The sequence below is a fragment of the Prinia subflava genome, chromosome 13 (genome assembly GCF_021018805.1).
Source record: "Prinia subflava isolate CZ2003 ecotype Zambia chromosome 13, Cam_Psub_1.2, whole genome shotgun sequence".
NCBI lineage: Eukaryota > Metazoa > Chordata > Aves > Passeriformes > Cisticolidae > Prinia > Prinia subflava.
Genome location: NC_086259.1, coordinates 19,368,915 through 19,385,579, shown reverse-complemented (window position 1 = coordinate 19,385,579; position 16,665 = coordinate 19,368,915). Strand labels below are relative to the sequence as shown.

Below are 16,665 nucleotides of genomic sequence, written 5' to 3'. Positions count from 1 at the left end.
GGGCTGGGAGCAGCTGACGTGGCACAGGGCGTTTGTCTTCCTTCCCTCTCGCTGTTCCCGAGGATGCTGCACCAGCCCCTCTCACACAGGTGGGATCCAGACCTTCCCAAATCCCCTTCCCAATGGCTCTGCTGTGCCAGCAGAACAGAAAAATCCCTAAAAAATGATCCAAACTTTCAACTGAGCGAGTGCACAGCCAGCCTGGCATAAAGCAGCAGGGCTGGATGATTTCCATGGATTTATGGCCCACCTTGATGGGCATTTTAATGGGCCTCAGGTCGAGCTGCAGGAGCCAGGCTCATAAGACTGGGAAATACACTGAATTACCTCCCTCTCTGGGCTACTTCTCAGGAATATTTCTGGCCTTGGGCAAATGTGGAAAGCCCAGGACTGAGACAAATTGCTCAACTTGCCGGGATTAAGAAAGGAATCATTATTTTGGACTGTGTGGTTAGGGAGCCAATTAATATTAGTCTGTGGCTGTCTTTCCTACTGAGCAAAACTCAGCTTGACTGAGTGGAACAGAGAGCTGAAAAATCCAAGCTGGATTTGTGCTGGTCCAGGGGCAAGAGCAGGAATAATTAAGCAGGCACCAGTGGGAAAAATCCAGTCAGGAAACCACCAGTGTTTTTATTTGATGGATAACAAGAGGCATTTTGGTGCTGTTTTACAGATATCCAAATATCTGTGTCCGCAGGGCTCTGTTTAACCTGCTCCTGACAGGACCTTTGTGTCCTGCACTCAAATGCACCAAAAAAAAAGTCCTCGAGAGTCTTTCCAAAGAGTAAAAGCAGAATTCCAAACCCCAGGGGTGAATTCCCAAGGCTGCAATCCCAATTTGTTGGGTTTTTTTTGGTTCGTTTCAAATGTGCAGCAAGCGTTGAAGAGAGGAAAAAAAAAATATGATGACTAAGGACCCAAAAGGAAAATCCAAAACAACACAAAAAAAGGAAGAGGTGGGAAGATGATGGACAGTTACTGTGGAAAATGGAATTTCAAAATTATCCTTTCCCCTGTCCACCCATAGCCCTGTGCCTGGAAAGGGAAAGGAAGGAGAAGAGGAAGCAAAACTGCGACAGGAGGGAATCAGACCATGTAAGGAAAAGAACTGAATTTAACTGGCACATGCTCTAATCCTTAGTTTATTTCTGGTTAAAAATATAGCAATCCAGTGCAGTGTAATAAGAAATCTGCTGAAAAGGTAGCAGAGAAACAGCTAAAACAGAAGCAAAGCAAAGCTGAGTCCACGAGTCCGGGCTGGATCCAACAACTCTGGACGTGAATGTCGAGGAGGGCTTTTCCCTCCTTCCCCACCCCCAAAATCTCCTGGGAGGGTCTCACATCCCCCCTGGGAGCTGCCACCCTCCTGCAGCCTCCTCCTGCTGCTGGAGCTGCAGGGAGGGACCGGGGCTGGGCTTTGGTCCCTGCCAAATCCCAAAGCCAGGGAGGAGGTGGTGGAGGGCTGGGAGCTTTGGGAAAGCCACTGGAGCTGAGAGCAGGGGACCAGGAGAGCTCAGAACAGGGGTACGGCACCTTTAATGAGTATGCAGATTATCCGTGGGGACAGGGAGGGGACAGAAATCAAGGCAGGCATCGTACAAAGATGGTAGAAACGAACAAATTAAGTGACATAGAAAAAAAAAAAAAAGAAAGAAAATACATCCTTAGAGGCTGCCATTGCCAATGATGTTTGGTTTGATTTTCTTTTTTTTTTCTTCTTTTTTTTCCTTTTTTTTTCTTTTTTTTTCTTTTTTTTTTTCTTTTTTTTTTTAATACAGGGACATGTTGGAAGCTGGAATATACATCCTGCATTACAAAGTGCAAAATACTACATGCTCAGAGCCCAAGCATGATGTCTGAAACAGTCCACAGCAAGATGTAAAAGACAAACCCACCACCCTCTCCCTCCTCTCTGGGACATGCTCCAGGTGCTCCTCCCCAGGTGCCTTTGAGAAACAGTTGGATTTTTGCTTGGTTTTGTTTTATTGTCCATCCTCAGTGGATTGGAATTGAGCCCTCTGTCCCCTGTCCCTCCCCACCCTAAATCCCTGTGCAGGTTTTTTGGGATGGGCTGGATGCTCCTCACCAGCACAGCACCATCAGCCACTCCATCCGTGCTGCTGGAGGTGCCTCCAAGGGGATTTTTGGGGGGAATTTTTAGCCAGGAGAAATTGGCTGTGGATTAAAAGTAGCTCTGGGTGGTTTTCCAGCCTTGCCGTGGGTGAGGAGCAGCCTGGGGAGGAGGAGTGAAGGCAGGAGGGTGCTGGGGCTGCTGCTCACACCTCGTGTTCCCTATTCCCCCCTGCCCGAGGAATTCTGCAGAAAGCCAATTTTTGTTTTAAAAGCAAGGATCAGAACGGGGCCTGTTCTCCCATTTTCCCATCCAGACAGGGTTCATTCCTTCCCTGTGCTCCTTCTCTCCTCCTTCCCACAGCAGCATTGCTCCATTTCCAAGGGGTGAAAAGCCTGATTTCGCTTTCCTCTCCCATTTATCATTTAAGTTATTGTGAATTTCCCTGGGAAACTCAGCCTGGAGCATCCCAGAACCCGTTCCCACTCCACCCAAACTCTCCCCATGGTCCCCTCATCTCATCTCCATTTTGGGGTTCATTGCTGTTGTTACAAATACAATTTTTGTTTTCCAGGGGGAGGTGGTGAGGGGAAGGGAAACGAGTTTTTTTTTTCTTTTGTTGGGATTCCTTCTCATCCTTCCCAGTGTTGGGGGGGCAGAGTGTTGATAGCATTTTGCCATGCCACACAGCATAGTGTTATACAAGCAAAGAATTTTGGCTAAAATCCAAAAAACATTACCCAGGAAAAAAGGCAAACTGTGAGTGAGACTCGATCGTTTGTTGTTCTTCTGTGAAAAGACTTGGAAATTGTCAGAGGACAGTTCGAGTTATGATTTTTCCCTTTGTGTTTTTTTTTTCTTGTTGTTGTTTGGTTCTGGTTTGTTTTGTTGGTTTTTTTTCCCCCCATTCATACATGTAACTGTTATTTTTGCAAACGAGACAGTCTTGAATTAGATGAAAAAGTTAATAAACAAAATGGCGACTCCAATATTTAGTAAGATCACCATGACTACCAGGATGGGAGCTGAACCCTGCAAGAGAAAGAGAAGGACAGCAGTCAGATGGATCCTTGGAATTCTGCAGGCAGCTCTGGGGATGAGCAAATCCCAATTTACACCTCCCAAAGTGCCCAGGAACCCTTGGGGGATTTTTTTAAGCTGCCATACAAACACTTGTCTGCACCCCGTGATGGATCATGGATCCTCCCATGTCACTCCCATAGGAATTCTGGCCTTAAAAACATAACTAAAATTGATTGTTTATCAGGAGGTCAGTGAAAAGGAAAAAAAAAAACCCAAAAAGCAGATTACATGGGATCTTAGAGTGGTTTGGGGATGGTTTGAAGTGTCCAGGATATTTCCCAATAAACAGTTGTTTTCCAGGTACCAGGACATCAGGCCAGCACATGAGGGGTCCATGTTCAGGCAACATTTTGGGAATGCTCTAATAACCTTTCCTGAGTTTATATGGACCAAATAGAGCTCCTGGGAACTACCTGGCAGTGTCCAAGGCCAGGTTGGATGGGGCTTGGAGCAGCCTGGGCTAGGGGAAGGTGTCCCTGCCCTGGCAGGGGTGGGATGGGATGAGCTTTAAGGTCCCTTCCCACCCAAATCCAGGATTCTGTGATTTTACCTGGAAAGCGTTGCAGGACCCCCACTGCAGCTGCCCCGTGCCCACACCCCCAGCCCAGCTGAGCTGAGGATCCCAGGAATGGCTCAATCCCTCCGGGAGCACCCACAGCTTCCCTGGGGCACATCCCGGGTGATCCTGTGGGATCCACCAGCACCCCAGGACGGGCAGGGCACTGCAGCCAATCCTCCTTCTGTGGGACAGCAGTCAGGAAAACATCCCCTGGCACCTCACTCCTGGCACCTCAGCCACCCCTGGCCCCTCAGCCCTGGCACCTCAGCCACCCCTGGTACCTCACTCCTGGCACCTCAGCCACCCCTGGCACCTCAGCCACCCCTGGCCCCTCACCCCTGGCACCTCAGCCACCCCTGGTACCTCAGCCACCCCTGGCACCTCACTCCTGGCTCCTCAGCCACCCCTGGCCCCTCAGCCACCCCTGGCACCTCAGCCACCCCTGGCCCCTCCAGCCCCGGTGCCCCGGTGTGAGCGTGGCTGGCACCAGGGCAGACGCTGGCACCAGGTGGGTGGTTGCTATTTCTTGGAGCCGCTGGGATCCTCAGCTATTCCCGCTGCATCCAAGCCCTGGGATGGTCCCAACGCTTTTCCCCAGGCTCCTGTGCCCCTTCCCAGCCCTCCCCACGGCGCTGGGATGGAGTGAAACAGGGCTGGGCACCCCTCGGGAGCTTTCCCTGGGCTGCTCTGCGGAGCTGCTGGAAAAGGAACGGGGGAAAGCAGCTCCTGGCTGGCCGGGGATGGTTTCTTTTCCGAGCAGCCTGATTCAGCTCGCGTTTGGGAGTGGGTGGCAGCGAGGATGCTGGAGCCTGCTGGAAAGGCGTATTTGTAGCTTAGCAACAGGGTCAAAGGCAGCCAAGCCAAGGCAGGGATTGCGGAGAGCAGCCAGGTACCCATCCAGGGCTGGCTGCTCCCGGCAAACCTCCCCTCCTGCGCCGTGGAAAACCTTCCAAAGGCAGCACGCACCCCCTGCCCGCCGCTCCTTCCCTTCCCCAGCCCGGCCGTGCCAAGCCCGGCCCTGCTGGCGCTGCGAGGGATTAGCTGCATTTCAGAAGATTATTGGGTTTTAGGGTTTTTGAGCTGCCGGTAATATAATAACAGATTGCAGGCGATTATCGGTGTCATTGTTTGCCTTGGCACGGCCCCGCCGAGGCGCGGAACGCGCTGCTGCCCCGGCCCCGCGGCCAGGGAGGGCTCAGCCACAATTCCGATTCCTCCGTGGAGGAATTCCCTGCCAAAAGAGCCCAGGCAGCGCTGCCCCTGCTCTGCTCACGCTGCTGATCCCTGCAATTCCCTGTTCCCGCACTCTGGGGTGGGATTGGGGTCCCTGGGGATCCCTGGGGTATCCAGGGAGGGAGCACAGCCTTCACTGGGCTCTTCTCCCAAGAAAAAGCAACAGGACGAGAGGAATCAGCCCTGAGTTGTACCAGGGAGGTTCAGGTTGGATATTTGGGAATAATTCTTCAGCCAGAGCAGTGGTGGAGCCCCCATCCCTGGGGCTGTGTGGATGTGGCACTTGGGGACATGGAGCAGTGCTGGGGGAACGGCTGGGCTCAAATCCAGAGCGTTTTCCAGCCTAGATGATCCCGTGGTTCTGTGATTTACACACAGGGCATCAAAGCTGGGCAGGGCAGGAGGAAATCCCTCCTTTGCCCCTGCAGGCACGGGATCTCCCACCTTTCCCAGCCAGGAGCAGGATGACCAGGGAGGGTGGGAGCTCTTCCAACCAAGCAGCCCAAATCCAACTGAACCTCACAAATTCCTCCTCCTTTTCACAGCTCCCTCCTTTAACCCCTCCTGCCTGTGCTGCTCCAGGTGGGAATGGCAGGGAATGCCCCTCCAAATCTTCTGTTTCAGCTCCAGTTACAGATCCTGCTGCACTTTTCAATGTCTGCCTGATTTCTGCCTGGTGATGTCTCGGTGCCTCCCCTCTGCTCAGAGGAAATGTTTGCCCTTCTCCCCTCCCTGGCAGGGAGAGGTGACAGCACTGAGCTCATTCCTGCTCCGTGCTGGGCAGGAGATGGAGCCGTGCTTGAGCTGAGCTTTGGGAGAGAGGCTTTGCTGAGCCCAGCCTGGCTGCAGGGCACTGAGCTCCCTTTTGCTGCAGCACTGCTTTAAATCCAGTGGCTTTTAAACCCTTCCCACCGTGTTCCAGCCTCCAACAGGAGCCCGTGGAAACAGGAGACAGCCCCTGATTTGCAGCTTTGCCTGTTGCTGTCACAGTTTGGTGGGGCTTTATCTCATCCTTGGCCTCCTGTGGAATCAAGGAATTCCACACAGGAGGCCAAAGATGAGATAAGGAAATGAGAGGATCCAAAGCTGGAATGGGAGGATCCTTAAGGTCCCTTCCAATCCTAATTCCTTGGGTTGGAAAGGACCTTAAGGATCCTCTCATTCCAACCCCTGCCACAGTTAGGCAGCTCCTGGAGACTTATTTCAATTTTTTTTTGCAATAAGATCCCTGGAATCCTTCACAGGAGAAGGAAAACATCTACCAAGGATGGGAATCTGCATCAGTGTCAGCTGAGCAAAAGGATCTTTCTCTTTCAACAAGTTGCATCTCCAAGGAGATCCTTGGAGATTTTCAAGCTTTGCTTCCAAGCTTGAAGAACAGAAACTTAGGCCTTGGAAACACTAAAATAGGAATTAACCCTGCCTATGGCACAGGAGTAATAACAGTAATCGTAGCTGTAGAGTAATTCCTGCCCCTCTGCCTTGTTTGTTTTTCTCCTGGAACTGTTGTGTAGCAACTCCGGAGTTTTCCTGGGAATACGACGGACAGCTGGTTTACAAATGCAATTGTGGCATAATTAATTTAAGCATTAGCAATCCATTATTATCTGTTATCACAGGGTACAAGCTCTGCCTCTCTGCCATGGAAACCAGAGTGCAGGTTACCTAGGAATCCCTCCGGGATCTATTAAGTGTAATTACTAAGGACTTGGATCAGCAAAAAAAAAAAAGAAAAAAAAAATAGATATGCACCATTTTCCAGGCTCAGCACTGCAGAAAGGGCTGCAAACTTAGCAGCTCGGTGACATTTGTGCTGAATTGTCACATCAGTGCCAGGAACAGGCTCTGTGAAATGGTTAAGGAGCATTTAGCAAAGGAAACATCAGGGAGTCACTTGGCTTTCTCCAGCGGATTGCAGCAGCTCCCGGGGCTCCAGGAAGGGGCCCAGGAGATGCTAAAAGTGCTTGTGTGAGTTGGGTGGGATGGCAAAACCTGCTTCTGGGGAGAAAAAGGCTAAAAAAATGAGAGATCATCCTCCTAGAGATCCTTTAGCCTCTTAAACAACTGGTTTGTCACCCCTGGTTCAATCCTCACCTTCCAGGAGCTGGGACTGAGCTCTGTGGGTTTGTTTAGGTATGTTCGAGGCTCTAATTTTAAGATTTATATTCTAAAACCAGCAAAGTTTGGTTCTAATGCAGTCAGAAGCTGGTGTTTGACCCCAGGTTTTCCAAGCTAAGATGGAATTGGGCTCAATCCCCACATCCAGAGCCAGGAGCAGAGCCAGGAAGGTGCTCCCAGGTACATCAAAGGCCCTGGAGATGAAAAGGCTTTGAAAAGGACCCTGTTGAGCTGAACATCCCATTTCTCTCTGAAGATTATTTACCTCAGGTTGTCTGAACACGACAGGGATTAGAGGAGGAAGAGTTTGTGATTATTATTTGTCTTAAGAAGAGACAACCCCTGCGGCAACGCTCAGCCCTGCCTCATTCCAGGACTCCTCTTCCTCCTCATTCCCATGAAGTGATGGTTTCTGTCTGGACACGCAGCTGCCACCTGGGACTGAGGTGAATCTGCCTGGCTGAGAGGAGAGGAATAAAGAAAATCCAGGGGTGATTGTGTTGGGAAGCCTGGGGATGGCTCCCATCGGTTTTCCCATGGGAAAACCCGAAGCTGGAAGGCCACAGGGATAAACCAGGGGGTTTAATCCCAGGAGGCTGATACCAAACAAGTCCCAGCTCCCTTTCCCAGCAGCCTCATCCCAAAGCAGCCAAATGGGAACATCTCCATGCACAGGGAAGCCTCACACCCCAAGAGAGCGGAGAAAACACCCAGGTTTTGTTTTTAACTCATTTTACCACCTTTAGGGGTAAAGGTGCTGAGCTTCCCGTAAAAAAGGAAGAGAAATTCATCCCCACCTGGAGAAGAATCCCTCCAGGAATAACCCGGCGGAGCTGGCAAAGGGAGAGTCCAGCGGGGAGGTGCCAGTGCCGGGCTCCCTGTGCCAGGCTGTGCCAGGCTCCGTGTCCCTCTTCCGTGCCAGCTGTGCTGAGCCCCCTGCCTGCTCCTGTGCCAGGCTGTGCCAGGCTGTGCCGAGCCCCCTGCCCGTTCCTGTGCCAGGCTGTGCCAGGCTCCGTGCCCCTCTCCCGTGCCAGGCTGTGCCGAGCCCCCTTCCCATTCCTGTGCCAGGCTGTGCCGAGCTCTGTGCCCCTCTCCCGTGCCAGGCTGTGCTGAGCCCCCTGTCCGCTCCCCGGCCCCGCAGCTCTGAGGTGCCCGCAGCTCTCAGTGCCCGCAGCTCTCAGTGCCCGCAGCTCTCAGTGCCCGCAGCTCTCAGTGCCCGCAGCTCTCAGTGCCCGCAGCTCTCAGTGCCCGCAGCTCTGAGGTGCCCGCCTGAGCCTTTCCCAGCCACAGAACCCGCCTGCAGCATCCCCGCCAAACCCGCCCCGCTGCCGGGACAGGAGCGAGGGGAGCCCGCGCTGCCGGGACCCCTCCCCGCCACCCCCGCCGGGACAGGGGCGGCTCCCGGAGATCCCTGAGCCGGGAGATGCCTTTAAAGACGCCTTTAAAGCCTCCGCTGCTGCTCTTTGCCCGGGAATTTTTGCTCTCTGGCGGGGTTTGCTCGGGCACCGTGTGATGCCAGCGCTTGGGCCGGTTCGTGGGGATGGAGGGGGCAGAGCCGAACTTGGAGCACCCTCACAGCCCCAGGGCGCCCTCGGTGAGAGCCCGGAGGGCTCCCTGGGAGCCTCGGTGGTCGCTAAATGAGGACGGGAGATGAATCAGGCTCGGGCGGTGCCTGAGCCCGGCCCTCCCCGCCGCTCCTCCCTCTCCCTCTCGGCTGATGCAGCACCCGCAGCACAGGAGATCTCCTCCCCTGCTCCCCAGCCTGCCGTGGGCTGTGCTTTAAAAGGGTCGCTGGCATTTTAGGAGGCTTCTTTCCCTTTCCAGTCTCTCAACAATCCCTTCTTTCCCGTTTTAGTTCTTTTTAAGGAACCTGCGAAGCGTCCAGGCGCAGCCTTTGTGCCTCGTGGGCTTTAGGGCCAGGGAGAAGGTGAAGTTCCTACAAATCCCCTAATCCCACAGCACCAGCACCCTGATCCCACAGCACCCTGATCCCACAGCACCAGCACCCTGATCCCACAGCACCCTGATCCCACAGCACCAGCACCCTGATCCCACAGCACCCTGATCCCACAGCACCAGCACCCAAATCCCACAGCACCCTAATCCCATAACACCAGCACCCAAATCCCACAGCACCCAAATCCAACAGCACGCTGATCCCACAGCACCCTGATCCCACAGCACCAGCACCCAAATCCCACAGCACCCAAATCCAACAGCACCAGCACCCAGCCTGGCACCTTGGCTCCCGTCTTCCTCTGCCCTAACCCTGACAATCGCTGTGAGTTTGTCCTGTGGGTGCTGGGCTCAGCGCCCACAGAGCCACAGAGAGATCAGGTGCCCTTAAATATCATTTTAAAGCATTTGTGTGGCTCAGTGACCCCTAAACTCCCAAATGCCCGGAGAGCCAACACCAAGCAGCGCTAAATTTCATCGACCTTATTGAGCTGTGGCCTCGAGGAATGACCTTTATGAGAGGATTTTTCAATTCCTGATGTGCAGCCCCAATAAAGAGGGGGTGGGGGGAGTTCTGGGAGATTCTTTTAAAGGGCTGGGGAAAAGTGACAGAGGAGAACAAAGTTCCTACAGCTCCTACAGCAACCTGTACGCCTGAGTCCTCAGTGGAGGACTGTGCACACTTGGGAAGAGCTTGGATTCAAGGTCCCATGGCTCCCAGTTGGTTTTTCAGACAGGAATCAGGAGCAGTGATTTTTTTTGGAGGCTGTTTTTGCACCTCCAGCCCGTTCCAGCCCTCCCAGAGGTGTGCTGCCTCTGGAAGCTGGAGCTGGCCCTCCAGCACAGAGCCAAGCCCTGGGGCTCGTGGATGGCTTGTGCAGAGCTGGTTTAGGGCAGATTATTTTTAAAACAAGCTAAGCTGTGAGGGTGACCTGGCTTCTGCTCAGGGATACCTCAGGTAGGGCAAAAATAGCCGTGCTCAGCTCTGAGCATCCTTCGGATTGGCAGTGAGGGAGAGGGATCCCAGCTGGGGGAGATGGGAGCTGCTCCTGGAGCCCCTCCTTTGGGGGAGCCCCTCTTTTGGGGGAACCCCTCTTTTGGGGGAGCAGCCCCCCAGCTGGCACTGCTGTCATCCAGGGAGGAGGCAGTGAGCAGGCTGGAGCACTGTGGGCTCTCACATGCCCTGCCAGGCCACAGGGAATTGGAATTTCAGGCCGTAAATTTGGCTTTGGGGGGATTGGGGAGCCTTGATTTGCTGTGGGGGGATGTGGAGCTCGAGCAGGATGCAGGGGGGTTTTGCAGGGTGGAGTGTGTGAATGTCCTGTGCTGCTGAACACAGGGATGTGGGGTCTGTGGGATAAATCCTTCCCCCCGAGCCTACCCCTCCTCTTCCTCGGGGATTTACCACACTCCGTGAGGTCTGATGGCAGGTGCAGGTGAGGTCAGGGATTTGGGCAGGAGGTTGGAACACAGATCCCTGCAGCTCCCGTTCCTCCCCTGCACCTTCCCCTGCTCCTGTCCAACCACCCCCTCCCTGCCAGGCCACTGGAACAAAACCCTGCTAGCACCGTGCAATTCCTGCTAGAACAAATTGTTGCTGGCATTGTGGGTTATTTAAATCCACATATTATCTCTTCCTCTGTATTACATTAGCTTCCTCCCAAACCTTCGCCATCTGTTCCACCCTCGGTTATGAATGTGAGAAAACTGAACATGCTGCTCCACAGCTCCAGCACTTCCAAAGTAGGATGTGCATCCTAATGGCTTTTCCCTGCACTTCTCTGTGCAGGCTGGGCCCTTCCTCATGCCCAGGGCTCCCTGGGAATGGTCAGGGATGTGTTGGTGGCACTTGGAGGGAGGTTTGTTGTGACAGCTCCGGGGTGGGAGCACATCTGATGGGCTGGGTGGGGACACAGCCCAGGGCTGCTTGTGCCAGCGATCTCCCCAAAATCCTGTGGCTCTCAGTGAGGAGGAACAGAGCTTTCATCCCTGCTGGGGGCCCTGTGCCCCCGGGTTGTGTTGTCAGAGGTGCTGGAACATCTGCGTATCCCACAGCCTTGCCAGGGTTGGTGTCTGTGCAATTACTGCTGCTCTTCCCCTCTGGGAGCCTGTCAGGCTCCTAACGCTGCCTGTCGTGTCTCCAGTGCTTCCCAGGCTGCCAAGGACAGCCTGCATGGCTCTGTTTTTCCAGGGCTGCAGGATGTGGAGCCCCCGTGCTCAGCTCCTCCTTGGTGCTGGGTGGGATCTGCCCAGCCTGAGCCCAGGGACAGGGAGGCAGAGAGCTCCAGGGCTGCTGGGGGGGATTTATCAGCAGGAACCTGGGGCAGATCCATCATTCCTGCATCCCAGGCTGCTCTGGAGGGGATTTATCCACAGCCCCAGCAGGGAACTGGGGCAGATCCATCATTCCTGCATCCCAGGCTGCTCTGGAGGGGATTTATCCACAGCCCTAGAAGGAACCTGGGGCAGATCCATCATTCCTGCATCCCAGGCTGCTCTGGGGGGGATTTACCCACAGCCCCAGCAGGAAAGCTGGGGCAGATCCATCATTCCTGCATCCCAGGCTGCTCTGGAGGGGATTTATCCACAGCCCTAGAAGGAACCTGGGGCAGATCCATCATTCCTGCATCCCAGGCTGCTCTGGAGGGGATTTACCCACAGCCCCAGCAGGGAACCTGGGGCAGATCCATCCTCCCTGCTGTTCCCTGCTCCCTCCACCTCGGCTCTGCTGGCAGGTGCTGGAGGAGCAGGGATGCTGCAGCCGTGGCAAATGTCAGCACACCTCGATGCCTCTCGCCTGAATTTTCGGCCTGACTGACAAATTCATTTCAGTTTCATGACCAGGCGCCATCCTGTGCTCCCCTGGCAGGGAGGTTTTAGCTCCTTTCTGCTGAAATGTCACCTCCTGAGCGTGGCAGGTTTTCCATTTGTCCCGGGTGGGTCTGGGGCCTCCTCGTGGGACACCTGCAGCCCTGCCCTGTGCTTGGCACTGACCCCACCAGGGGCACTTTGGGGCAGTGGTGGCTCCCCCAGTGCTCCCAGCAGACCCCGTCACCTGTCCTGTCCGTGCCAAACCAACGGGGGCAACAAGTGAGGAAGCTTCTAATGGGAAATCCAGGAATCCTCAAAAAACAAGGCTGCAGAAACCCTAAGACCAGCTCAGCTTCTCCCAAGGAGGTTCAGCTCTGTCCAGGTCCAGTCTGATGTCCAACCTTGGAGCCCTCCTGCCCCAGCCCCCCACAGCCTGGCCAGGCAATTCACTGCACCCTCACCTCATTAGTGATGGTCAATGCCTCACCCTCCCTGACTTTAAACCCATTAATTCTGCTCGTGGAGAACAGATTATTCCCTTCCACTTCGCAGCAGCTTTTAGGATCACTCTGTCTTCTCTCCTGAACACCTCCAGCCCTTCCCAGCAGGCACTTCATGCCCAAAGAGTCCTGGTCTCCCCAAAATGAGGAGCCAGTGTCTCACAGGGGGTTGTCCTGGACCAGCAGGAAGCTCTGTGGCCACAACCCAAGGAAGCATCACCAATGCCTTGCCTGCTCCCGCAGCTTTCCCTCCAAATTCCCAGCAATAATGGATTTTTATTGCTGGCCCAGGGCTGCAGAACTCCAGCTTGCTGCTCACATCCTGCAGGGAAAACCCTGCTGCTCCCACCAGAGCGTGCAGGGAACCCCCCACACCAGCATCCAGCAGGGTGGGAGAAGGAAGGAGAGCGGATTCAAGGCACAAACCATAATTCACATTGACGATAATTCACATTTCCCAAACTCCCTCCCACCCCGCTCAGCCCCAGAGCTCCACACACCAGCCCTGCACTCACCGTACTGGATTTGAGCGCATCCCCACTGTCCTCTTCAGATTCTAGTGCAACAGGTAAAGATTTCTGTGGCGGGGAGAAGGTTAAGTCCCACCTCAGTAGCCGAGGTTCAGCCTTGTCCCCGAATCTCAGGTTTTCCAGTTTCTGCACCGTGGGCTCGGCAGAGGAAGCTGGCCTGAAATTCTCTTTGTTCTGGGACTTAGACCTCAGTCTCTGAACCCCGAAGCCCCGCTCTTCCCCGCGGTGCTCGTCAGCCACGCTCCTGCAGCCTCCCCCTTTGCTGTAGTGTCTTTTTTGGGTGTGAATCTCTTGCATATAAGAATCCATCCTCATGAGGGGCTTCATCTCCATCTCATAATTGCTCATCTTCTCCTCGTCCAGCTCAAGCAGCTTGGAGCTCCCTGAGCTGTGGTTGTGGGACCTGTGGTGGGAAGTCCATGAAACCGTGGCTGGGGAATCTGTCCACCTCTCTCTCGGCTTGTGGTTGGAGGACGAGTGTTTGTGCCCCCCGCTCCGACCTCGGTAGTCTTCGGGGACCGGGGTGGAGCCCAGCTGCCCTCCGCGCATCGTCCCGCTCCTGCCGGCGCGGCTCCCGCCCGCCTTCTCTTCGCTCCAGCTGTTGGGGCGCAGGTAATCCCCGCCGCGCCCCTCCAGCAACATCTGGATCTCGCCGCCCCTCTCTTCGTCCACCGACACCTGCCTGGAGAAGTGCGCGCTCTTGTTCCTGCAGGAGGGGCCGAGGGGCGGCGTGGAGCAGGGGCTGGCGGGGAAGCTCTGCAGCGGGCTGTCCTCGGGGGTCAGCTCGGACGGGGTGGTCCCTTTGCGGTACAGCTCGGGGCTCTCCTGCTGCAGGGGCGTCCCGGTGGACAGCACCTCGATGTCGTCGCTCGAGTTCTGCCGCTTGGGCCGCTGGCATTCGAGCCCTTTGGGGGCGGTGGTGGGGAGGAGAGAAGGGAGAGAGGAGGGCAGGAGGGTTATTTCTGCCCGGTGGAAGCCCCGCGGGGTTTTCGCGGCGTGGAACGGGGAGCAGAGGGATGGGTGGTGGGGAGCAGAGGGATGGGTGGTGGGGAGCAGAGGGATGGGTGGTGGGGAGCAGAGGGATGGGTGGTGGGGAGCAGAGGGATGGGTGGTGGGGAGCAGCAGGGTGGGATTGGGGCAGCAGCCTCAGACAGACACCAAACCTGCCCTGAGCCCTGGCCCGCACAGCCACAGGCGGCACAGGAATGGTTTTCCAACCCCAGAGATGTGGAGAAGCCACCAAGGATGCAGAGCTGCTGAGAGGAGGTTCTGGTGGGTTTTGGGGATCCATCTGACCACATTTCCTATCGCTTCCCAGTCTGGAAGCACGGCAAGGGAAATCCTTGATGTGGCTGGTGGAACACTCTTGTGTTTGTGTGTGCTGCGTGTCACTGGGATCACCCTGGGTGTGCTGAGTGCCACTGGGATCACCCTGAGTGCCACTGGGATACCCTGGGTGTCACTGGGATCCCCTAGGTGTGCTGGGTGCCACTGGGATCCGTCTGGGTGTCACTGGGATCACCCTAGGTGTGCTGGGTGCCACTGGGATCATCCTGGGTGCCACTGAGATCACCCTGGGTGTCCTGGGTGCCACTGAGATCACCCTGGGTGTCCTGGGTGTCACTGAGAGCCCCCTGGGTGTCACTGGGATCCCCTGGGTGGCACTGGGATCCCCTGGGTGGCACTGGGATCCCCTGGGTGTCACTGGGATCACCCCACACCAGCAGCCCTCACCCTCCTCCTGGATGGGAACCGCCTCAGTTTTTGTCTGCCAGGTACAGGAGGGAACAGCCGCATCTGGGCAGGTGTGCAAGAGAAACCCCACGATCCTTACACACCCCAGAGCTCTCCTGCCCTGCCCAGCCCAGCAGGACGGGGAGATTCCCCCGCTCAGCCCCAGCATGGGACAGAAGGACAGGGCTGGCTGTGGGACCCTTCACGGCCACCCGAGGCCAGCCCATCCTCCTCATCCCACTGGAGAATCCTCATTCCTTCAACCCAGAGACTTCCCAGCAGTGCCACCCTGGGGATGGCACTTCAGGAGGGGCTGAATGCCTTCTGCTGCTGGAGGAACACGCAACAAAAACCTCCAGCGTGTTCATCGCCGATGAAAACCAAACGATTCCGAGCGAGCTAATAGCGGTTAATTCTCCTTTCCCCTCTCCAGTCGTTCCCAGCTAAAGCCATGCTAAATTAGGTGAATAATCTGATAAATATATTAAGTGCCTAATGCCCCTGAAATGCATCTAATTGCGATTGCTATGGTGAGACAAGAAACGAGTCTTGAAAGGGGAGAGCTCGATTTTCACGGCATCGTTTAGAAATAAACGCTCGGGAGCGCCTGCTCGGGCCTCTCCTCTCCTGCTGGGTAATTTTCTCTCTGGAATCTTTTTGGGGAGCTGCTGGGATGGGCCTTCACCCCTGCCAGGGGTGGGATACACACAGGGAATGCTGGAGTCCCCATGAGAGCACTGGTGGGGGGGAAATAGTAAAAATCTGCTTGGAAATCTACCACAGCAATTTCTGGGAAATGACTTGAGTCTTTGGGACAACACTCACACAGTCCAGCCTTCATTTTTTTCCCTGTTTGAATCTCCTGGGATTTATCCAGGGCCCCTGAGCAATCCTGATATTGGTGAGAAGTTGCTGAGTAGGAGAAAGGTGGAGCTCACCCCTCTGTTTCCCTGCAGAATATCTGTCTCTGGGATGAAATAAAATAAAAATATTCTTGGGCTGTTTTCCAGTCATTCCTGTCCCAGCCACCTTCCAGAATCCCACATGGGAAACTGAGGCACAGAGGGAATAAATGATTCCATGTGAGAAAGCTGGAAAGCCACCAATGGGAATGGGCTCACCCAAGGTTTGGGGTGTCCCTGGTTTTGGGCTTTATCTTCCCCACTTCAGGGATTTTGCTGGAGTTCCAGGGATTTACAAGCTTCCCACCAGCTCCAAGGGCTCCAGAGCTGATCTCCAGCCTGGCTGCACCCACTGCTCCTGCTCCCAGAGAGGCTCAGAGCCCCACAGACCCCAGCGATGCTCCCCCACAGCCGCACCGGGGGAGAGGTTACCGACCCCCCTCATCCCAAATCCTCCCCTGCACCCACTGCAGGTGACTCTGAATTCCAGGGGCTCCTTCCCGGGGGGCTGGGGCTCCTGGGGGGCAGGAATGGAGGTGCCCGAGGGGTGCTGGAGGTGCCCGGGGGGTGCTGGAGGTGTCCAGGGGGTGCTGGAGGTGCTCGGGGGGTGGTGGGAGTGCTCAGGGGATGCTGGAGGTGCTCAGGGTGTGCTGGAGGTGCCCAGGGGGTGCTGGAGTTGCCCGGGGGTTGCTGGAGGTGCTCAGGAGGTGCCCGGGGGGTGCTGGAGGTGCCCGGGGGATGCTGGGGGTGCCCAGGGTGTGCTGGAGGTGCCCGGGGGATGCTGGGGGTGCTCAGGAGGTGCTGGAGGTGCTCAGGGGGTGTTGGAGGTGCCTGGGGGGTGCTGGAGGTGCTCAGGAGGTGCCCAGAGTGTGCTGGAGGTGCTCAGGGTGTGCTGGAGGTGCTCAGGGGATGCTGGAGGTGCCCAGGAGGTGCTGGAGGTGCTCAGGGGATGCTGGAGGTGCCCAGGAGGTGCTGGAGGTGCTCAGGAGGTTCTGGAGGTGCTCAGGGGGTGCTGGAGGTGCTCAGGGTGTGCTGGAGGTGCTCAGGGGATGCTGGAGGTGCCCAGGAGGTTCTGGAGGTGCTCAGGAGGTTCTGGAGGTGCTCAGGAGGTTCTGGAGGTGCCCGGGGTGTGCTGGAGGCGCCCAGGGGATGCTGAGGCACTGCTGCC

The 16,665-nt window shown here is 55.8% G+C and overlaps 1 protein-coding gene and 1 long non-coding RNA gene across 2 annotated transcripts in view; one reads left to right on the top strand and one right to left on the bottom strand.

The window, feature by feature from the left end:
• The first annotated feature begins 601 nt into the window (after positions 1-601).
• Positions 602-1,826, top strand: LOC134557595 (uncharacterized). The gene is made up of 2 exons (XR_010082072.1): positions 602-1,095; positions 1,779-1,826. It is a non-coding gene; the product is annotated as an uncharacterized LOC134557595 (long non-coding RNA).
• The window catches only part of JPH3 (junctophilin 3), a 52,950-nt gene continuing 37,361 nt past the window's right edge, over positions 1,077-16,665 (bottom strand). The window contains exons 4-5 of the mRNA XM_063410709.1: positions 12,847-13,766; positions 1,077-3,103 (exon numbers count right to left, since the gene is read on the bottom strand). Coding sequence (XP_063266779.1) covers positions 3,023-3,103; positions 12,847-13,766 — 1,001 coding nt within the window. The 3' untranslated portion in view covers positions 1,077-3,022. The remainder of the gene's footprint in view (positions 3,104-12,846; positions 13,767-16,665) is intronic.